Raw genomic sequence first — 23,951 nt, forward strand, 5'->3', positions numbered from 1 at the left:
AACGTAATAACACAGGAGCAAGAGAGAAAGCCAGCAGGATCACTGCTGTGCCTTCTTGGGAATGCCAGACCTGCGTAAAGAAAGGAAAGAAAACAAAAGAGAAAAATACAAGGAATAAAACCACCACCTAGGATCTGTCATATTCTGAGAGGTACAAAATAAATTTGTCAGTCAAAGGCAGTGACCACGGGGTACAGTTAAGAGAGGCCTAACTGAAGTTAGAAGGTGCTCTGGAAAATGCCAGAGGCTCAGATTTTACTCTGGTAACAAAGCATGAGGAATTATTCCTCCTGCTCCTGCATTTTTGCAGCTAACGTGTTCAGATACAGGGGGATTTTGTCCACTGCCATTGCCTTAAAGCAGTGTCATAAAGTTTGAATCGTGATCTTATTCTCAGGTTCCCAGTTACATCTTAGTTTCATTTCTGTCAGCATTTTAGCTTAGAGATATGTTTCTTTTTAGTTATCTCCTTCATATGGCGGCTTAAAAAAATGGATATTTTCACAGTTGAGTAAATTAGAAAAACTTTAGCAGATTATAAAGTTAATTTAGAGGAAGAAAAGCCTCATTTTTGAGGAGGAGAAGTCAATAATAGATCATTGAAAACTGAAAATTAGAAAATACCAGCACACACATAATTTCAGAATAATAAGACGGACGTAGTGGGAAAAGGAAAGCAGTGCTCCAGGGGGCTGCTCTTTTTTGTTTCAAGTCTAGTTGTATTCTTGACTTTTAAATTATACTCCTTTGTTACTTTGATAAAATTAAAATTAAACAAAAAATTAGGGAAAAGGAAAAATAAGAACAGGAAACCAAACGCTTATGTACAATTACTGTTTGGGATCATTTTCCAACATGAGGTTACTATATTATCCTCTAAGTCTTAGCCTGTAAAGTAAGGCTCATTGGCACCCTCACTCTTTTAAGCATAGGGTGATTTTTGGTGATTCAAGAGAGACTCGCTAAAATTGCTAATAAAGTATACATTCTATATATAATTAGGCATTTTCTTCTGATATTTTCTTATTTAATTGGAAGCCTGTAATGACACTGACCGAAACTCTTGAAAGCATGGTAACGCGAAGTCCTTCTACATTGCATTTACTCCTCTCTCTGTTCTTCCTCTTCTTTGCCTTCGGAGCACTTCCCATGGTTGACCTTCTCTGCCATCGGACTCTGAACTTCACCCTGGCAGGCATTATGTCCACTGGTCACTGCTTTAATCCAGTGCCTAGTCCGGTCCTTTTTCATAACGCCAGTCATTCGTTACTTGAGTTGACAAACTTCATCTGGGATGTTGTGTGGCTAATTGGCAGCTAGTGGGGGGATTAAATTGTGTCGGTTAGCCTGGTAAACTGAAGGACTTAAATAAAGCCGCTCTTTGCAGTTCATTGAACCAGACCTCCCACTGCCAGTAAATTACAGGGAGCACAGAATACTTGGGCGAGTGTTCAGTATTTTTGCTGCTATCAAGGCTCTTAGAAGGCGTGAGGAGTACTAAGAGAGCAACTGTTTTGAGACCTTTCATAAAAAGCATTTTGTAACTAGGTTTTTTTGTTGTTTGCACAGTTAATGCATTTTTAGTTTCTCCCTCTGTGTCTTTTGTCTCTTTCACTTTTTGTATTCTTTTTCTCAATATGTCTGATTCCTCATCCAATTTACTCAAATTTTAGTTGACACAAAGTTGAAGTCATTAAGAAGGTTATAATCATTCTTTTATTTGGCTTGTTGGCATACCAAAGAGTTAGAGTTAACAATGACTGTTGAATAATAACCAGTAAATTAGTTCAAATAATGTCACAACATGTTCCCTAAATAGAAATCAAACACATACAAGGGGGAAAAAGCTGCTTTCTAAAAACTTTCCTTGGAGAGAGGTATTTTTATTAAGAAAGCAACTACAGCTGGTCCTCTGTATCCGCGGTTCCAGGGATACAACCAACCTCAGGGGGAGGAAAAGTTACATTGTTGAAGTGTGTTACTGGGTTTGTATTTAACAAGCTTACACTTTTTCTCTTGGCATTATTCCCTAAACAATACAGTATAACAACTATTTATATAGCATTTACGTTTTGTTAGGTTTTATAAAGTAATCTAGAGGTCATTTAAAGTATGGGAGAGTATGTATGGAAGGTTATAAGCAAATACTACATCATTTTACATAAGAGAGTTGAGCACCCCCAGATTTTGGCATCCTGGGTTGGGGGGTCGGAACCAATCCCTTGCCCGTGCTGAGGGATGGCTGTAAATTGCTGAAATTGATTTTATACTGCCATTTGTTGTTATTCTTTGGATATTTTAAAGTTCTTGTTCACCTGACTCCCAGTGTGAGCTTTTGTCAAAACCAAGTGATTTTCAGGAAAGTTTTAACTAGCCATTGGTTTTGTGAATGAAATGAGGCAAATATTTTTCTATAATTTCCGCTGTGCACATTTAGGACCTATATACTGTCTGTCCCACTTGAGTTGGTGCGTGTCTCATTAACATCTCTGACTTTGGGCCTTAAGGAAACCATGGTTTTCCTATAACTAAAGAAAAACCAAAACTGCCTGTTTCTTACAGGAATAGTTGACCAAAGAGGATTATTATTAAATTGTCGCTTAATCGTCTACATGTAGAAAAAGCTGCGTCTTCATTATATTACTTCCTTGTGTGTCACTTTTATGAAAATGCTACTAAGTGAATTTTAGTTTTGTTGCTAAGTGTTACAATGTATGTATTACCCTAAATGTGTTTTGTTTGCTTTTCATATCTTTCTTGTAACAAATGTTTCCCCAAATTGATACAAGTAGATTAAATAATGCAATAAAAAAAAGGAAAGGCAGGGATCATAGGCCTTGCCAACTAGATTTTGATTGAAAATATTCCTTTCATAGCCTTTTTCTATATTTCTATATTAATATGACCTTTTTTTGTTTGCCTTTGAAAAAATATCTTGTTCATGCTACATTAAGGTTTTCCTACCCTATTTTATCCTTTATGTATTTACAGTTGTTTTTACAAATTTTTGTCCAGAAAGTAAAATTAAGCATCTTTCTCTTCCAAAGAAATTCGCAACATATCGCAAAATTGACAAGCAGCCCTAACTCATGAATTAACTGATTGCTAGACTGTGGTCCTGGAGTGAGCCATTTTAAGTCAGACCCTTATGAATGTGACACGTATTAAATTCAATTCCCCAAAACTAATTTTATATTACAGAAGCACAAAAGTAGATAATGATAAATGGAAATATTTTATAACCCTGTATCACAAACAACAGCAACGTAAGAATTGGGTTATTTATGTTTTCGGGTGCATTTTGAGGTTTTTCAAAATATAAGTCCAGTGACATTTAGACTGAAGACATCTCATTTAGTAATTATCCCTATAGTAAGCATTCTGCATTACTCTAAGGACCTTTAAACTCATTTTAAAATTAGTTTCTGCCACAAGAAATAAATTGCAAATTGAATACAGGATTGCCTCTCAGATTTTTTTAATCCTCATTGCTGGGCGATAGACAGTTTCCATGGCAACTTCTTCAAACCATCTCTTGCTCTAATTGAAGCAGCAGACTGAGTCACCCTCATTGCCATTGACCTTGACTGAATCATGAGCATTGGCAGTTGTTTGGACAAAATGTAGGCATTGGTCCCAGTTATTAAGCAAACTGTAAATACAACTTTTGGTCATTACATGGAATATGGTTATAGTGCAGTGGGTTTCACATCAACTGGCTTTAGTCAAGAGTCACGTACATTTTAGCATTAGACTTAAAATATATTTTAGCATCATATTTCCTAAGAAGGTTAACCATTTTAGGGAAACAATAGCATGTAGGGTCTTAAAGATCTCAGATTCACAGTTAGCTCAGTGCATTTTATTGTAATGCACACGAATGTTCTAAAATTCACATTTCAATATCATGGAAGCACCTCTCTTTAAATAGACATAGAAGGTCAAGTCAGGAAGCATTAGAGTTTGACTTCGTGTCTGCGGTAGAGTTAATATACCTCCCAAGTACATCTGTATCTAATAGGAAACTTCCATTCATTGTTACTATTGTTTTGACTAGTAAAAGCAATAATTTCTTGAGCTGCTACTGCATGTTAGGCATTGGGGCAGGAGTTTTATATATTCATTATTTTGTTTCCACTCTATTGTAACAGTGTTGCTGATAAAGAAATCAAGGTTTAGAATCTTGCCCAAGGTCACATAAGCAGTGAATAGTAGAACAGGATTCAAAGGCCAGTCAGGTTATAGCAGCAGACTGAGTCACCCTCATTGCCATTAACCTTGACTGAATCAAGGTCAGAGCCTGGGCTGTTAATTGCTCTGCCACAGAATTCCTCCTATATTCTGGCCAATTTTCCATAAAGCTAGAGCATCTTTATAGAATAATGCTCCTTATTTGAATCTATGAAAATAGTTTTTGGTATCTAGATTGAGGTTCAGCATCCCTCAATTACATTTGAAATTTATTTCCAAATAAAAATAACACGTATTTGTTCCATTTTTTTTTTAAGTGTTCAGATTTTTACATATCTTGAAAAAAAAACATTTTTGAGAAACGTCTGCCTTACAGATTTCGACAGGATGTTATAACTCCCAAGTAAAATAGAGGGCAAGAACTGCAGCTTATTTTATATCCTCGGTACCTGTTCTCATTGCTGCGTGTCACAGTGTTGGCGCTCAGTTACTGTTACCTGGTGGAGGATGGTAGAAGAGAGCTTTCAGACGAGTGCAGACTCCACTGTAGCAGGGGCTCCACCTTTCCAGACCAACACACTGGACCACACGTACTCGCCTTTAAGAGTTCATTGAATAAGCCAGTCAGAGAAAGACAAATACCGTATGATTTCACTCACATGTGGAACCTAATGAACAAACTAAACTAACAAGGAAAATGGGGACAGACTCAGATGGAGAACAGATGACAGCTCTCAGAGGCGGGTTGTGGGGTAAAGGGATGGAGGAAAAAGGAAAAGGCCTCATGGACAACAGTGTGGTGATTGCTGGGGGGTGCAGGTGGAAGAGGGTATAACGGGGACAAATGGTAATGAAAAAAATACAATAAAAAGAGAATTCATTGGAGTTTTAACTGATTTCTTCTTCCCCATGTCTATGGAAACCACCTCCTCCCCCTGAGCTCTGCCAAAAGCAAGGCAGCGCTGGCTCCTTCTCTCCTTCGCTGGACTGCTCCTCTTGGGACTTCATGTCGCTTGATTGCCTTACAGAATCATTGTCGTCATTCTCTGATGACTTTAAGAAGACTTACAAGTTACTAAACTATCTGGACTTCCCGGGTCGATAGGGCAGGAGATGCACTTTACAGCTTTCCACACCCTAAGCAGAAGCCAGTCTGGTTCCCTGCAGAAAGCCCTTTTATTGTACATTTGCAGGAAGTGAGTTGTCCAGTCCACGGCAACACTGGGACTGGAACCCAATCTAGGGTCTCTGTCTTCTGACTTGCAGCTACCTCTGTTTTTGCTTTCTTTCTTTCTTTCTTTCTTTCTTTCTTTTTTTTTAAATTTAAACTTCAGGGCTATGGCTCCCCTTTATATGATTCTTTACTGCCCTTCGTAACTCCAATGACTTTCTTCCCAAGAAAAAATGAAAAAAGGACATGAAACATCCTAGGTCTCTGGTGTGAAATCCATGGCATACAAATTTATAGAGATTATTTTCCTTCTGTGCATTAACGGTATCAAAGATAATTGACAAACATTGAAAATAATGAGTTTTATAGGACCAGTAGGTTCCTTGGTTTAGGTAATGATTATTTTCAAACTTATCCTTATACTTTTTTACTCTCAAAGCTTGTTGGTTTTTTTTTTTTCCTTCTAAACTAACAATGATTCTACTTAAGATGCTGGGGTAATCTAAAGTAAATTCTGGATTTTACTGAAGGTTGAGGTCACCCTAAAGATTCTTCTATATTAATCACATTTTGGGTTACTCTAATAAAATTTGCTTCCTAAATGCAGTATTTTCTACCTTCTTCATAGAAACTAATACTTATGAGTAGGAGGGAATTTTTTAAAATCTCATAAGCACTTGTTTTAGCAAATAAAAAGACTGCAGCTCGGGCCGAGTGACTTACCAAAGGTCACACAACTAGTGATTGGCTGCGCTGGGACCGGACCTGGGATCTTGTATCTCAGATTGGGACGAAGGGAGGCACTCAGTAGACTATCAAAGCCATTAAAAAAAAACAAAAAACAAACAAAAAAACCATCCTAGAGAATTCTTTTACTTGGATGTTACTTTTTTATAACGTGGAGGGGTATTTCTTTTTTATAATAAAACACTAATGTATTTTGAAGAAGAATGGAAATCAACACTAATTCTTAAGGCCAAACATTAAATTTAAAAAAAAAAAAAAAAAAAAAAAAAAGCCAGCTCAGGTGTATGCCTACTCTCTTTTGCGTGTAGGAGGGCCTGGGAAATAGAATCACTCTACTGCACCCCACCTTCTGCCCAATGTGAACAGCCTGCTAAGATAACATGACTGTTGGGGGCTGCAACTTAGTTGGGTTTCAATGAGAACATTCCTCTTTTGTGAGTTCTCTGGCTATTTTCCAAGTATGGAAAAACGTGTAAAGTTAGCCAATGACCCCGAACAGCCACCATTATCTTGCCTTCCTGCCACCAGTAATGATGTTTTAAATAACAGACTTCCCAGGGTTCTAGTTTAGGCTTGTGGGCCACATTCAAGCCTTGTCCAAGGAGTGGAGAAAAAGAGCACATGGTTTTACATTCCCACACAAGAGCGACGGGGCCACGATGGCCTCCTGCTCTCCCCTCTGTACTCCCCTTGACTTATTAAGGTTGCACATTGTCACAGCAATTATTCTTCAGCTGTGATTTTGCGTGTAACGTAAAGCTAGGTCTTGCTATAAGAAGCTTGATATGTTGGGACAAATCCAGTTCTGGCCAGAAAGAACATGGTCACAAAGCTTTTCAGTTTGTATGCCAGTGAATTAACAAAGATAACAAGGGATCTATCGCCAAATGATTGGATTTGAAGGCCATTTGCACATTAACTTTAAAGAAGAGGCTTGCCTGTGCATTTCCTCCCCCTTCTTCCCCATTTTGGCACTGTCCCATTAATTTTGTTGAAGGTTTTATTTTCTGCTGAAAATGCAGGAAATTTAGACAACTCTTTTGGAATCCCCCCAAAACTAATACAAACAAGATACATATGCTTCTCTTAAGGAACCTAAAAATAAATGATTTGAAACTATTTAACTGTATAAATTCCCTCTTAAAAGGGAAAAGGAAGTTTATATAATGAGGCAACCGTGAGTGCTGTTGACAGGGTAAGATACTCCCACAACTGCCAGCTTGTCCCTTTGACATGAAATCACTGCTCACACAGACCTTGTTCGGTGTTCATTTCCAATGTGTATGAAAACCGGCAGGAACGTCTGAGATCAGGACCATTTTCTTAGGGCCCTTGCTTTTACATCTGATATTGTCTTCAATAAAATAAGCTTTTTTTTTTTTTTTTTTTCCCTTTGAGAGAAGCAAGACTGTCTGATCTGGGATCCATTCCTAGAATGGAAGTTGTATGTACTAAAAATAAAATACTATGAATGAAGGAGGCACAATATTCTCCACATATTTTGCTGTTCTACCAATGAGCCATCAGATTTTTTTTCTGACAAAGCTAATTTTGACAGAGTACAGAGGAAATGTGGTTTTTAAAAGCATACCTTTTTATAAGACCTTATATTATTCCATAACTGTAAGTTAATTTTTCTATACATTGTGCTCTAAAGGACCGGTTTTGTAAATTAATAAAAGTGGAATTTGGGGCTTTATAGTTAAGACTAAGAAATGTGACTTCAAAGTTCTTTACAGTTATGGTAATTGAATTAATTTATTATCTTTGGAAAAGTATCTATCTTTTTGTTCTCTTTTGTAATAATGTCCAAAATTAAAATGATTTTTCTTCTTAAAAATACTTTAATGTGTTTGTTGTTGTTTTTTAAATCATTCATATGGTACTTACCATGCGTTACACACTGTTTTAAGGGCTTTCCTTAAGCTACCTCATTTAATCTTCATGGGGAAAAAATCCAGTAGCAATCTTTTTTAAACACCATTTGAAATGCTGACATCAAAATAGTAATTGGATCAGATAACCTTTTAGGTCTGTTTAAATACTGAGATATGGGTGACTTTGTGATTTTAAAGAAACTCGAACCAAATTCATGCTAATTTTCCATCTTTTTTACAAGTGGTGATTATTACCCAATAATGCTTTTTAAAAATGAAACATAAAGGATTTCATTTGTGTATTGCCATGTGTAGTAGAATCTAGTCATGGTAGCAACTTGAAAATTCTGGCACCTTGTAAATTATAATTACTGGCATAGTTTGCCTTGGAAATTAGAATGAGTCAAAAGTTTGATACTTTATTTGTAAGAAATTGAAATCTCCTCTTACATAATTTACCCCCCTGGCCCCCAATTATTTCATGGCCTGCTTGGTGCCTTGAAGCTGCAACTGCTGTAACACAAATGGAAGGATCCACAAGAGCGCTGTTTCTAGGAAACAACTTATGTAGTGGAATAGCTGCTCCTTAAAGGATGGTTAAAGCAGTGGTTAGACCCTGACTGGTGTAGGTCAGAGGGTTGGGGGTCATCCGCAAACTGATTCCCAGTCAGGGCACAGGCCTGGATTGCAGGCCAGGTTCCCAGTTGGGGGCATGCAAGAGGCAATGATTGATGTTTCTCTGGCACACCAGTGTTCCTCTCCCTTTCTTTCTCCATCCCTTCCACTCCCCTCTAAAAATAAATTTTAAAAATCCTTTTTTAAAAAAAAAACTAGTAAGCAGAGAACTGCTGCCACTTGAAAATGGGAATGAATTCGTCGGCGGCGGCGGCGGCAGCCGTCCGTCTCGAGAGACGATGGTGTAGCTTCTTAAGAGTCTATCTGCACCGCCGAGAATGGCTGTGCAGTCCGACTCGGGAGTGACACGGTATCTGTCTCCTCCCGTGTTGAATCGACATCTTGCGATGACGCTGGAGTGTCCTCTCCAGTGAAGCTGAAGCTACAGAGCCTGGGCAGGGTGATATGGAGGGTCTGCTGTTGCCCATGCAGCAGACCCCCCCTCTCTTCGCAGCTGAAGGGTCCAAGGAAAAGACGGAGTCAATACAGCTTGGCTTCAGGTGCGCCGCAGGAGTTGCCGGTGTTGACTACAACGTCAAACCGCCTTAGGGACTCCGGCTCCGATTTTCTGTCGGGGTTTACTCCCTTAGCCTTTCCCCTGAAGAGGTATGCCGCAAGGCAGCGGAGGTTTTTTTGGAGTCAGAGTTTTCCTTCTCTGATGTGCCCTGACTGGAAGATCGAACCAGCGACACTTAGCTTGCAGGCCGACGCTCAATCCACTGAGCCAAACCAGCCAGGGGCGGGAATGAATTAGTTACTGGGATTATAAGTAAACATTTATGTACTTATGTATCTTAATGGTGGTAACTAAATGTACAGAATTACACCTATGATCAAACCAGTCCAAATGGTGGGCATCTAACAGACCATGAATAGGATGATAAGGCTTTAAACCAAGTTTCATTGATGGACAGTTGTAGCTGCTGGTAGATTGAGGAGGTGCTCGCTGTGGCAGTGCCCACAACAAAGAGCCTGAGTAGGAGTGCTAAGGTGATGGAAACAAGGAAAGAATGAACCAGGAGACTCAAAAGTTTTCTGTGTTTAAGGATAAGTTGATTGACCCCTTGGAATAAATGTTGTAGAAGGGATTCCAACATTAAAGGGGTCCTTGGGAGTGTCTTCCATAACCTCTACATGTGTTTCATGATTTTATAATTCTTTGATCAAATTCTAAGCTTTCTAACTGAATAGATAATAAGTAAATTGCTCAGTATTAAGCTGAACAGTTGCTGACTTGAATAAAATAATTGATGTAGAAATTATTGGTACAGTTTTGGGGATGTAATAAGACCAGTTAATGTAGATACCTGAATTCAGGGAAACCTCATTTTATTTCTCAAGAAATAATCCCTCTGAAAATACTTGTAGTGATAACTGACTGACACCCAGCAGGTGCAAGCTGGTAGGGTGTCCGGTAGGACTCGCAGTTGTTTAATATTTTGACCTGCTAGTTGCTGAATTTTGTCCCTGATGTAACCATGAAGAAAATTGGCCTTATGTCATAAACAGAATAGTTGAGCTGGTGTTGAGAGGAGGTCTTTATATTGAAATTTTAATATCCTAAATTACTTACAATGTTACATGTTAAGGAGGTATTGACAGAAAATCATAATGCACTATTTAAACTTATTTTTAATTTCTAGATTATGTTTAATTTCTCATTCTTGTTTTCCTAATAATCTTACATTAAAATATACAATGCTTTTTAATACGACAAACAAAATATGATATTTTATAAAATGTCTTTGCTTTAACTTCTCACTTTAGGTTCTTATCACTTAATTTATAAATCTGCAGCTGAAAATAGTCTGCAAAGATAGCATTAAAAATGAAACATGAGCCCTGGCCAGTGCGGCTCAGCTTGTTGGAGCGTCATCCAACAAGTTCTTTGGCATGATCTTTCCACTGCTATTATAATTTGTAGGAAATTGCTCTCATTCTCATTAATTTTGGGTCAAGGAGAAAAGCAGTGACTCTGTGGGGATTTTCTTTTATCAGGCACAAGACCTAAATGTCATCGAGGAAGTTATTCGAATGATGTTAGAGATCATCAATTCCTGCCTGACAAACTCTCTTCACCACAATCCAAACTTGGTGTATGCACTGCTTTACAAGCGAGATCTCTTTGAACAATTTCGAACTCATCCTTCATTTCAGGATATAATGCAAAATATTGATCTGGTAAGTGTAAATGGAAATATTTATCATGGTTCTTTTTTAAATATTAAAGTAGAGAAGTTTAACAAACCTTGATAAGAACAATAATAGTCTCTTTAACATTAACTATACGTATTTACCCTCTATTCTGTGCATTCCGTGTATGTCCTGTGTACACAGATGTATATATACACACACACAAATATTGTGATGGCTAAAAAGTTTTTTTTTTTTCCAGAAGATGGCTCTAGTAGCGCTTAGTTGTCTTTAACTTCATTCGAAACGATTTTGTTAGGTTGTATTTGTGACAGCTGTCATATCAGCGTGCATTTAAAAAATTATCAAAATTGGTGAATTTTTGTGTAGCCATTTTAATATTGAAGATGGAAGAAAATCAGCAACATTTTCAGCATATCATGCTTATTATTTCAAGAAAGGTATAAAAATGCAACTGAAACACACAAAAAAGTTTTGTGCAGTGTATGGAAAAGGTGCTGTTACTGATCTAATGTGTCAAAAGTGGTTTGCGAAGTTTCATGCTAGAGATTTCTCTCTGGATGATGCTCCATGGTTGGGGAGACCAGTTGAAGTGGATAGCGATCAAATCAAGACATTAATTGAGAGTAATCACTGTTCTACCACACAAGAGACAGCCAACGTACTCAAAATATCCAAATCAATAAAGTTATTGGTGAAAATAAAAAATGTGTATTTTATTTTACAGAAAAAATTATATGGACTTCTAGGCCAACCCAATATTTTTCTTAACATTTAGATCATTAGCATTTTTCTGTAATATCAATTATCTGAAAATCTCACATTTTAATATCTGTATTATGGATGTCCTAAAATATATTTAACCATATCCCAGATAAGAAAACCCAGATGCTAAGAGAGGGTTTCCAGGTGATTTTAACACAAATCCAAGCCTAAGAATCATTGCCTTAGATAATGATTACACGTTTGCATAGGGCTTTATCATTGTGAGTTATTTGCGTATACATGATCTCATTTGACCCTTAAACCATCCCTGTGAGGGAAGCCAAGCAGGGCATGAGAGGAAAAACAGTTGGCTCAAGGTCACTTAGCTAGTAAGTCACTCAGACCTTGAATCCAGGTCTGCTCATTATAAACTCTATGCTTTCAGCATTCACTTGCATAAACCTAAGTAAGATTCCAAATGAACAGACTTTTCAACAACTTTTTGTTGAATACTGCCATCCAAAATAGTGCTGGGCACACTGGAAATGTATTCAAGAACATTTTAAATTCTTGTTACATATTCTGGGAAAAAATGCCATGATAGAGATATAAATAACATCTCTGCTTTTTGCCTCTTTCAGCACTTTACCTTCTCCTCCTCCTTCCCTCCCCTAAATGCCCCTGAAATTTTGGCATAAGTAAGCCTTTACTATTTCTTCCTTCATGAAGTTAACCTTGAAAAGTATTGGGAGAGGACACTACGAATCTACTGTTATTTTTAGCTGACAGGGAGTCGAGAGTTGATATTTTTCATTAAGACATTCAGTGATGTTCAGTATCTGGGACAGGACTTACTAACCTTGGAGCACTTTTAACTTTTGCAGAAGGAGTTAGACATGTATTTCTCAAGTGGCTAAATTTCTCTTAGCCATTGGTACATATCACTCCAGTGTAATTCATAAGATGAGATGACCTGGCTAAATTAAGCAGCAGGACAAAATAGAATTACCACACCAAACGATAGAGGACATGAAAGAAATGTCATGGCTAAACATAAGTAGAGAACAGAAGCAGTGAACAATAATAGTTGCATAGTATGGGAAAGGCAAGAACTATTTTTATCTCTGCACAGTGTAAATCTCATGTTAGATTTTGTGTATTTTCAGACCCAACCATCCTTACTGAACTCCAAACTAGTCTGTTCAGTTGCTAGTGTGACAGTCCCACAAGTGGTGAACAAGGTTAAATCAGAATTTATTTTCTTTGAAAAATCAAACGCAAAATGAATCAACTTTTTCTTCTGCAATCTTCTTTATTTCAATAAAGGATGTCAGTATCTACCCAGTTGCTTAAGCCAAAAAAAGAAGAAGGAGGAATAATTAGCGCTAGTTGAAATAAGAATGGGAAATGGCAAATCTAAAGAACACGGTCAGAGAAGGCCTTTCTGAGAATGTGCAATTGAGCTAGGACTTGAAAGAGGTAGAGATGGACCCGGGAAGATATCTGGGGTCAGAGTGTTCCGGGCAAAGAAAACATAGGCATAGGATGGAGGCATGTCTGGATCTCCCTCTGAAGCAAAAGGTAATGCTTACTGACCATTAGAAAATATTTGGGTCCCTAAGCATGGAGTTCTGTTCCTATAATATAACCCACTACATGTGCAAAGATCATTTGGCTCTCTTCAAATCATCCTTGTGCAAACTAGGGCTAGGGAACCAGTGCAAAAATGCTGATGCTCTGGTTACTGCTATTCCTATGACTAGCAAACTATCCTTTATGACTGACCCAGAAATCTCCTTCCAGGATCCATGAAACTGTGACTGACTAACGTGTTATCTTGCAAGTAAGGTCAAGTTTCAGACTCTTCACAATTCTTGACAATGTGAAATGGTATATTATTTGAAGGTAGACTGATTAAATTAAAGATGTACACATATTATAAACTCTAGGCCAACCACACAAAAAGAAGTGGAGCTATAACTAGATAAAATAGGACCATAAATTATTCTCAGTCCAAAGGCAGGCAGGAAAAGCAGAATAAATAATAGTGAGCAAATAGAAAACAGCAAGCAGTGTGGTAGATTTAAACCCAATCATGTCATTAATTAAAGGCCTCTCACTTTAAATATAAAGACATAGATAGCTTAAAAAGTAAAAGGATGAAAGCAATTTTACCATGCAAACACTAATTAAAAGAAAGCTGGAATGATTATGAAGTAAACTTCAGAATAAGGAATATTGCTAGAGATAAAGAGGGACACCATGTAATGATTAAGGGGTCAATTCAGCAAGAAGACAGAATCCTAAGTGTGGATGCACCTAATAACAGAACTCCAAACTACATGAGGCCAAAAATGATTGAACTGCAAGGAAAATAGACAGATTCATACTTGTAACTGGAGGATTCAACACTTCTTTCTCAGTAGCTGATACAATAAATAGACAGAAAGTGAGTAACAATACAGAAGACCCAAACAATACTACCAGCCAACCTGATTGAATTGGTGTTTATAGAACATTCTAGCCAACATCACTGCATGTGGAATATTCACTAAGATAGGCTGCAACTGAGGCCATAAAGTAAATCTCGACAAATTTAAAAGACTTGGAATCATATTCTTTGACCACAATGAAATTAGACTAGAAATCAATAAGAAAGATATCTGGAAGATACCCCAAATATTTGGAAATGAAACGGTACACCTGTGGATGCAAGAGAGGTGGTCACAAAGGAAATAGGCTGTATGTTAAAGTTAGCGAGAATGAAAATGCAGTGTATCAAAATTTGTGGGATACAGCTAAAACTGGGAGAAATTTATAGCATTAAATGTTTCTATTAGAAGAGAAGTCTTAAATCAATGATAAGATTCCACATTCAGAAACTAGAAAAGGCGCAGGTGTGTCAGAACCACCACCAGGACGCAAGGCCGTTAACTCTCAGATCAGCCGGGAACTCGGCGCCACTTCCCTGTTCATGTCTTACTGCTTGGGCCGCAATGATGTGGATTTAAAGACTTGCCATGTATTTTCTTTGCCAATCTTCTGGTGAGAAGGGACATGCCGAGAAACTGATGAAGCTGCAGAGCCAACCAGCTCTTCCTTCAGGATATCAAGAAACCAGACTGTGGCAACTGGGGAAGTGGGCTTAGTGCCATGGTGTGTGCATGACACTTGGAAAAACCAGTCACTGCTAGAACTACACAACCTGGCTACTGAGAAAAATGACCCCCATTTGTGTGACTTCATTGAGATTCATTCACTACCTGAATGAGCAGGCTAAATCCATCAAATAATTGGGTGCCCACATAACCAACTTGAGCAAGCCGGGGCCCCCGAATCTGGCATGGCGGAGTATCTCATTGACAAGCATACCCTTGGTCACTGTGACAAGAAAGGCTAAGCCTTGGGCTGGCTTCCTATAGCCACAGGGTGACTTCCTGGTCACTACATTTACTGTTGTGTGTAAAATTCTAACCTGGTGATAGGAAATACACATTTATATCTTTGAATGAAGATATTTGCTAGTTTCACAGTCTTCGCTAGTGGTTACATCCTGACTGCAAATGAAATTTTGGGCTAAATAGCTTACGCCTTTCACCTCCAATATTTTCTAGTAAGAGAAGTAAGACCTTTATTCCATAGTAATTGCTGATTACATGATAAAGTAAGAAGAAACATCTGACTCCCGACACTTAACCTGGCTGTGCCTGGTCAAGCTTTTCTCTCTTTCATCCTGTTAACTCATCTGTAGGACAGATTTTATCAGCATCATAGGATTGGTGTGCAAATTAAATAAATAGTAAATGTAGCTCACATGGTCGATAATAAACATGCAGATATTTGTTCCCTTCCCTGTTGACATATAAATTATACTTACCTTCTGGAAGTGGTAATTTTATCATTTTCTAAAGTAGTGGGAGTTTGAATGCAAACACACATTAGAGTGTCAGCTGTAAAACATACAAATGAGTGTGGAAAAAGGAATTTACTTAGAAACTCAGTCTCATGCCTAGTCTGCAACTCTCCTGGTGAAAATGGAAGTTCCTTGTGGCTTAGAAGCAAGTCCAGTCAGGCCACAGGGTGAACAGAACTAGACTCTCATTGCATTACTGAGTTCTTTAATGATGTAATGTATAAGTACTCTCTTTTGGTTTGCAGTGTCTAGAGTATTGGAATGCTGTGTGTTCCTCTTAGCTTTGATTGTATCTGTTTTGTTATTGCAGTCTCCAAAGAGAACAATACCCCTACCCTGGAGGTTGCATGTACTCCAAGGGTTGCACGACAGTCCATAGAAATATGGGAAGGAAATATTAGAGCTTTTATTTATTCATCAAGAACAGATTTACTTCTGGTCAAGATGGTGGCATAGACAGACATGGTTCACCTCTTCACACAACCACATCAAAATTACAACTAAAATATAGAAGAACCATCACTCAGAACCATTAGAAATCGAGTTGAATAGAAGTCTGACAACTACGGAATTAAAGAAACCACATCCATCCAGACTGGTGGGAGGTGCGCAGACATGGAACTGGCTTGTCCCACATCTATGCATGGTGGATAAAAATTCAGAACAAGAAGAAGAAAAAAAGAATACAAAAACATGAGGATAGAATAAGCAGCCTCAAGAGGTCCAACAGTCACATCATAGGGGTGCCAAAGAAGAGAAAGAGCAAGAAATTGAAAATTTGAAAAAATAATGAAAGAAAATTTTCTATTTTGGTGAAGGAAATAGATATGCAAGTCCAGAAAGCATAGAGTCCCAAACAAGATGGATGCAAAGAGGCCCATTCCAAGACTTATCATAATTAAAATGCCAAAAGTTAAAGAGAGAATCTTAAAAGCAACAAGAGAAAAGAAGTTAGTTACCTACAGGGGAGCGCCCATAGACTGTCAGCTGGTTTCTCCAAACAAACTTTGCAGGCTAGAAGGGATTGGCAAGAACTATTCAAAATCATGAAGAGCAAGGACATACAGCCAAGATTGCTCTACCCAGCAAAGCTATCATTTAGAATTGAAGGCCGGATAAAGAGCTTCCCAGACAAGAAAAACGTAAAGGAGTTCATCATCACCAAGCCCTTATTATATGAAATGTTAAAGGGACTTATTTAAGAGAAAGAAGATCAAAACTATGAATAATAAAATGGCAAAAAAATTCATATCTATCAACAGTTGGATCTAAAAAGCAAAGTAATCAAGAAGAACAGCAAAGACAGAATCATGGATACAGAGAAATTTTGGGGTTTTTTTAAAGTATATTTTATTGAATATATTGTTACAATAGTTCCAGTTTTTTCCCCTTTTCTCCGCTCTTCGCAGCACCCCTCATCCCCCAGCAATCCCACCATCCCTAGTCCATGCCCATGGGTCGTGCATACAAGTTCTCTGGCTTCACCTTTTCCTATATTATTATTTTTAAAAAATAAATAATTAATTTTTATAACAAAAAATAACAGTCCCCCCCTCTCAAACTTCAGACCCTTTATAATCTTATAAAGGACAATGGGCGAAGGTCTTGTGCTCCTCTAGTTGCTTCAAGCTGGACATGGTCATTGTCCTACCTACCCTTGGGTCCAGAAAACAGAGAACATTTTGATGGTTGCCAGATGGCAGGGGGATGTGAGGAAATAGGTGAAGAGATGAGGTGATTAAGGAGTACACATAGTTAGTTACAGAATAGCCACGGGGATGTAAAGTACAGTACAGGAAATGGAGCAGCCAAAGAACTTACAAGCATGACCTATGGATATGAACAATGGCGAAGGGATTGCCTGAGGAAGTGGGCGTGCTGGGTAGAGGTGGGGCAAAGGGGGTAAAATCAGGACAACTATAATTGCATAATCAATAACATAATTTTTTAAATAAATAAATAAACAGATTTAGTTTTACTAATTCTTGGTATCGCGTGAGTCACCAGCTGGGTCTCTGTCAGCTACAGTAATTACTCCATGTATCCTGTAAGAAAAAATGGGAGGAGTTCTCAACTTGGAGGGCTTGGCATGGGTACCCTCACCTCTCATTCACTTAAGGTATATTGTTGTTTATGTGTTCATGATGTCTAGGTAGTAATATCTAGATTTAACTACATAAGCCCTCACATAAGGGGCATGATTGGCATGAAGCCTGCAAACGAACCACAAATTGAAGGCAATACAATAAGTACTCAAATATATAATACGTACATGTAATGATATGTGACAAAAAGGAAATGGCAGAGCTGATGTCCCTCTCCTCCTAGAACAAGGTAAAAACAGTGACAAACCAATCTAATCTCACAAGAAACGGATCTATAAAAATTATCAAGACAGCTGTTTGCATAGTGGATTTATATAAACAGAGTGCATCTTATGAGCAATCCTGTGTCTGCTGGTAACGTGAAGACTTTACGATTAACAAGACATACGATAGCTAATTATCCAAGTTATTTTAATGATAGTATTTTGAGTATAAAAAGTGATTTGTGTCCTACAATTAAGTAATTTTAAAATCTAGTTTTTTTCCTTTATCTTATTTTAGAATTTTTATGTACATTTATAACATACAAACCATCAGTGCTGCAGTATATTTCATGATTTATAAATAAATAGGACATATGAAGTCTATCCGGAAAAATTCCAGCCATTGTTAATATAATGAGAACGGTTTGTGTAACATTGGTGTAACCTGGCAGCTAAGGAAAGTGGACTGGAATGCACATGTATGAACAATGACTACTTCACTGTACTAGTCAGTGGGGGCAGTAGACACCATTGAGTGAGCATGTGTACTGTCTGGCCATGGCATTCAATATGACTGAGTGAGTAGAGCAATGAATCTGCACCACATTTTGCATTAAGCTTGAACATTCCTCTGTGGAAACTATTCATATGATTAAGAAGGTCGCAGCTCTGGGCGAGTGGTGATTGGCAGCTTCATCACGACAATGCACGCACTCATGCATCATGTCTCCTGCAGAGTTTTTTGGCTAAACATCAAATCACCCAGGTGACTCGGCCCCATTACAGCCCAGATTTGGTACTCTGCAACTTCTAGGTTTTCCCAAAACTAATATCACCTTTGAAAGGAGAGAGATTTCAGACTCTCGATGAGATTCAGAAAAATACAACAGGGCAGCTGATGGCAATTGGGAGACCTGTGTGAGGTCCCACGGTGCCTACTCTGAAGGGGACTAAGATATCATTGTCCTATGTACAGTGTTTCTTATATCTTCTTCAATAAATGTCTCTTTTTCAAATTACATGGCTGAATGCCTTTTGGACATATCTCATATATTGGAATTACACCCTCACTTATCCGCCAAAAAAATTGGGAAACCTGTGGTCTAGATTGTGGCTGATGGTCAGAATCACCTGGAGAGACAGAGGTAGAAGATCTCTGGCCAGGCCTGGGGATCAGTATTTTCACAAAGCTTCCTGGCTACTTTTGATGGTCAGCTACCTTTGGGAGCTGTTCCTTGTCTACATTATCTTCTGCTGTAAGCGAAAAATAATTTAATAGTGAAAATGGTTGCATTTAGTAAATATTAGAAAGGAAAAAGATCTATAAGCCTTAATCATCTATAAGGTCATTGCCTTTTTTTATTTCTTAGAACATGATTTTAACAAAGATGTCCTATTCTTTAAATATTTTTTAAAGAAGAGAATTTTATGCAGAGATATTAGGCTGAACGATACGAAATTACCAATTTTCAACTATTCTTTCACCTACAAAAACGAAATTTCATATGACTAACCAGATTTTTTCTCAGAAAAACATTGTTTAAAACAAAGATATTTATACAAGAAGAAGGTGTTTAGTTTGCATCTTTATTGTATATTTTGAAATAAGATTTTAATACAACTATGCAATATGTTTTCTATTTATGTTGTATCCTTCTCCAAGGACTTATTCACTGTTATAAAAATCCATTTGTTCTGGCTGGTATAGCTCCATAGGCTGGGTGCTATCCTGCAGACCAAAAGGCTGCCAGTTCAGTTCCCAGTCAGGGTTACAGGCCTGGGTTGCAGGCCGGTTCCCGGGTTGGCGGTGTGTGGGAGGCAGCCAGGTGATGTTTCTCTCACACATCAGTGTTTACCTCCCTCTCTTTCCCCCTTCCTTCCTCTCTCTAAAAATAAATGAAATATTTTTTAAAAAATCAATTTCAGTACATGCTGTATATAAACTGTACAAAATTTTATCCTAGAATTCCCCCAAAGAGCTTAAAATCTGACCTGGGAAAAACAAGACTCAGGTATATGCTGAAAAACAAACAACCTGCTTTGAACAAAATAAGCAACTTGCAAAGGAGCTGGTGCCAGCAGATTGCCTGAGATAAAGAAACCCCTTATCAGGACTCAGCCACCACACAGCCAGCCATCAGCTGCTTTGTTTTCCCTTATTACCACCTTCTCTCAGTCCCAAGCTTGTTAGGGTCCTGGTTCTACCTGGGTCTCTACTTTTCAGAATAAATGCATTTTAGTGGCATTTTTGTTATATCGTGCATGCACTTTTTACTAGAATGGTTAGGGGGAAAGTTGTACTGTTGAACAATTAACATTTAGAATAATCTTGAATGAAAGGTCATTAAAATGTTTGCAAATAATTGTTAACAACTTAATATAAAATACAAAACATGTAAGTGGAAATACTCAAGTTTTTTAAAAAGCGTAAGTTTTTATATTTTTGCATGTCTGATATGAATGCTCAAGTGTAATGTTTTTGAATAACGGGACCTACAATCACCTTGATTTATTAACACTGTGATGTTAAAATGAGTTGCTAAAATATGATGACATTCTTTCAGTGTTTTGTGACAAATATTAAGGGACAGTATTATGTCCAGAATGCTACTGCGTTAGCATGTTGCTGCATAGTACAGGCTAAGCTGTGACAGGAGACAGAAGTAATTATATCTTGCTGTCAGTTATCCCTGATGATTGGGATATGAGTGTTGTGGAAAAATTAAATTTGTAAATCCTGTCCAAAACATCATTTTAGCCATTAGCTTAAATTTCTTATTAAATCTTTTTTTTTTTTTGAGAGTTACTATTAAGCCTCAATATTAACAGGTTTTAAGCTTTAGCTTTCTTTTTCCACCTTCTGATGGGTGCTGCTCTCTAAATGAAATATAAATGCCAGATGAGACAGCACAAGAAAGAGCAGAATTCAGGAGCCTACTTAATTCACAGGATGGTTAATGGGCCCTGAATATTCAGGGTGGCTGTGATTCAGACATCAAACTCTTTATAGAGAGGTATGCATTAGGGGAGCTAGTGAATTAAGAGCCACGTCACTCTAAGAAGTACAGTTATGATAGTTTGACTACCACGTGAGAAGGGCATCTACTGAAAATACATATCCTACATGTACTTGTTTAAAAACTAATGCTTTACATTCCAGGTGATCACCTTCTTCAGCTCCAGGTTGCTACAAGCTGGAGCTGAGCTGTCAGTGGAACGGGTGCTGGAAATCATCAAGCAAGGAGTTGTTGCCCTGCCCAAAGACAGGCTGAAGGTAAGACTGGCAGACCAAATACATACTGTTGTGTCGCTTGAGGTAAATATTAGTGTCTGAGCAGCCTCTATTCAGAATCATATCACTTACCCATTACACGCACTAGAAAAGGCTCTTTGAATGTTGTTCTTCTTCTGTATATGGATACACAGAACTGTGATAAAGAAGCATTCTCCCAGTTTTCCCAGAAGTAGCAAAAGAAGGACTAATATCTTATCACCATATATCTTATGAGAACCCACTGCATATACTATGAGTTTATATAAAGGAGCACCTTATGTTTTTAACCCAGTGAAATAAATTCCTCCTTGTCAGCAGCGTCAAGAGTTGATGGGAAGGGAGGCGGTGATGATGAGGTCTACAACAATGGCCGACACTGGCCTGGTGCTGCTCAGTGTTAGCTTGGGCTCTAAGGGAGGGGTCGCTATTATTTTCATCCTAACTTTTCAGAGGAGTAAACGAATACACTGAGTAGGTAAGTAACTTACCCAAAATCATAAAACTAGAAAATCATGGACCCGAGAGGTTCGTATCCAGGCAGTCTGGCTCCAAAGGCCCTGCTCATTATTAACTGTGGCACTATTAACTGTTTGCTTGGGTATATCTATAGAAAGAGAAGCATTTTGTGAAAAAGGTAGGGGAGATATTGTATTTTAAGAGGATATTGACGTTGTGTATTGCATATGTTTCCGAAGTGATCCCATGATACAAGCTGTATACTTCAAGACTAATTTTTCCATAGCAAAAAATGTAAAAAAACATGTAAGTCATGGTTTGGCGGGGGAGGGTGCATGAACATACAGCATCATACCATATTTTTACTTTAATACTTTATTTTTTCTTACTTTACCTTCTGAATGTTTTAAAGTACTCGGTCCTAATTAGCAACACAGGGCATCAGTGGAAGCGTGACCTTCTTCAAAGTGTTTTATCACAGCTAACCCTGTTCCAAAGTAACTGTTTGGGGGGCTGTGTTTTTCAGCACTGTCACTAACCCACTGTTTAACGAACGCCTGAGAGATATTGTTGTAGGATATGAAAATATTTTCAGTTACAATAACGGAGTTTGTAAAACAACAGCACATTAGTCATCATGACCACTCACAGAAGTTCCGCTGCACGTAAACAGCAGTGAGGCTCACGCAGTGCTGAAGAGAGATGGCAGGGCTTTCTGTTTATCAGCTAAAATGGCACCACTGTGTGACAGTAGCCTGAAAGGTAACTGCAGTTCACCAGACACTCCAGCTTTGACTTTACCTGACAGTTCTGTAGATGTAGGCGATTCATATTATTTCCATTCTCACATTTAAGTTTTTTGGGGGGGAAAGGTTGCACCGTTTCAAATTTACTTGAACTAGACCGTATGAAGCAGTACCAAAATCCATGGAGATTGCAGTGGCTGCTCACAGGAAGTGATGAATCTTGGTGTCCAAACTAAGTCAAGAAAGAAGTAGACCCGTCCTGAGGTTGTAAGAAAGGATCACACAGAGGAGTGTGTGGGAAGAAGGATTTTAATGAGATCAGAGAGCCAGCGCAGTGGGATTAGTGGAGATGGTGACGAGAGAGCAGTGCACTTAGGCTGAGACTGTCAGGAGTGGAGCAGATTGCGGTGATAACATGGTCTGGATTTGGCCGGGAGTGGGGAGGCTCTCGGATGTGAGTGCAAGCCAGTTAATGAGCTGGGAGCCAAGGATGGGCCATTCACTTGGGCATCCTAGTCTCTCAGGATGAGGCGTGCAGTGGAGAGAAAGACTGTGAGCCAAACGCCACGGTGAATGGGAGAGCGGCCTGGAGGTCAGGGAGCAGCCTCGTATGAGCAGAGCTTTTTGCTTAAGGGGAGACGATAAGAGGAATAATAGCCAAGGAACAAAGAAGGAGCAGCCTTCACTTCCCACGTGGCCAGGGGAATTGGAGTCCTGAGGGAGGAGCCGGATTTCAGTTCAAGAAAGAAGGGAAGAGTCAGTGCGGGGGCTGAGAGTGCAGGGGTACTTAATCACCGTGAAATAGGGGTTCAAAAAGGCTTTGTGGGGTATGGGAAGGAGGGAGGAACAGGGTTTTGGACAAGGGGAGACAAAGCACAGAGCAGTATGGGGCCCAAATAGGAGAAGATGGCTGACTGGAGGGAGGGGCTTGTGTTTGAGCAATGACCAGTCACAACGTCCATGTCAGGTGTAAGCTAGCCACGAGGTTCCGCTGACCATAAATCTTTTCCAAGCGTCTGCTCTGTGGGAGCCTTTGCTCTCGGTGCTTGGGCCCTGTCAGTGATCAAAGATGCTGCCCTCGCAGGGCTCGCAGGCTCACAAGAGGAGACAGACAATGAACAATGAACATAATATAATAACAAAACATCCGAGAGTACTAGAATTTGAGAAGTGATCTGGAAGATAAAAGAGCAGAGGAAGGGAGTTTTGGGGTGTTGGTGAGGGTGTCGTAGAAGAAAGTTGTAGAATTACAAAGAGTGGTCTGGGCAACATTTAGCAAAGATAAAAAGGAGGTGAGAGTTAAGCGTGCTGATTCAGAGGAGAAACCAAAGTAGTAAAAACAGCCATTGAAAAGGTCCTAAGCCAGGAGAATGCCGGGAAAGTTCAAGGAATAACAAGGAGACCAAAGTGGCTATAGCTGCATGCACTGGAGCGTGGGGGCGGGTGGAGGAGGTGATCAGATACTTGGGGATAAGGAGGTGCAGTGAAATGGAGAACCAATGCGGGATTTTGAGAAGAGAAGTGGCACAATGTGGTTTATATGTTAGTACTGTGACGCTGAGGGCTGTGTTGAGACCAGACTACAGGGGGACAATGAAAGCAGAGAGACCAGTGAGATTATTGTTTGACTTAGGTCGTGGCAGCAAGGTTCAAGTGCAAATAGTGTCAGTCCAAGAAATTGTCTGGTAGGCAGAGGAGGGCACTTAGGCGTCCCGGGAGAGAGCTGCAGCCTTC

General features: G+C 38.8%; 1 protein-coding gene across 4 annotated transcripts in view; it reads left to right on the forward strand.

Annotated features, from left to right (window-relative positions):
- DYM (dymeclin) overlaps positions 1-23,951 on the forward strand; it is a 268,960-nt gene that overhangs the window by 195,297 nt on the left and 49,712 nt on the right. For all 4 annotated transcript variants that reach the window (XM_090285536.1, XM_090285535.1, XM_090285537.1 and 1 more), the window contains 2 exons: positions 10,660-10,842; positions 20,902-21,015. In XM_090285536.1, the coding sequence (XP_090141662.1) occupies positions 10,660-10,842; positions 20,902-21,015 (297 nt within the window). The remainder of the gene's footprint in view (positions 1-10,659; positions 10,843-20,901; positions 21,016-23,951) is intronic.

This window comes from Furipterus horrens, unplaced genomic scaffold (genome assembly GCF_987537825.1).
Source record: "Furipterus horrens unplaced genomic scaffold, mFurHor1.1.pri manual_scaffold_8, whole genome shotgun sequence".
NCBI classification, from domain to species: Eukaryota; Metazoa; Chordata; class Mammalia; order Chiroptera; family Furipteridae; genus Furipterus; species Furipterus horrens.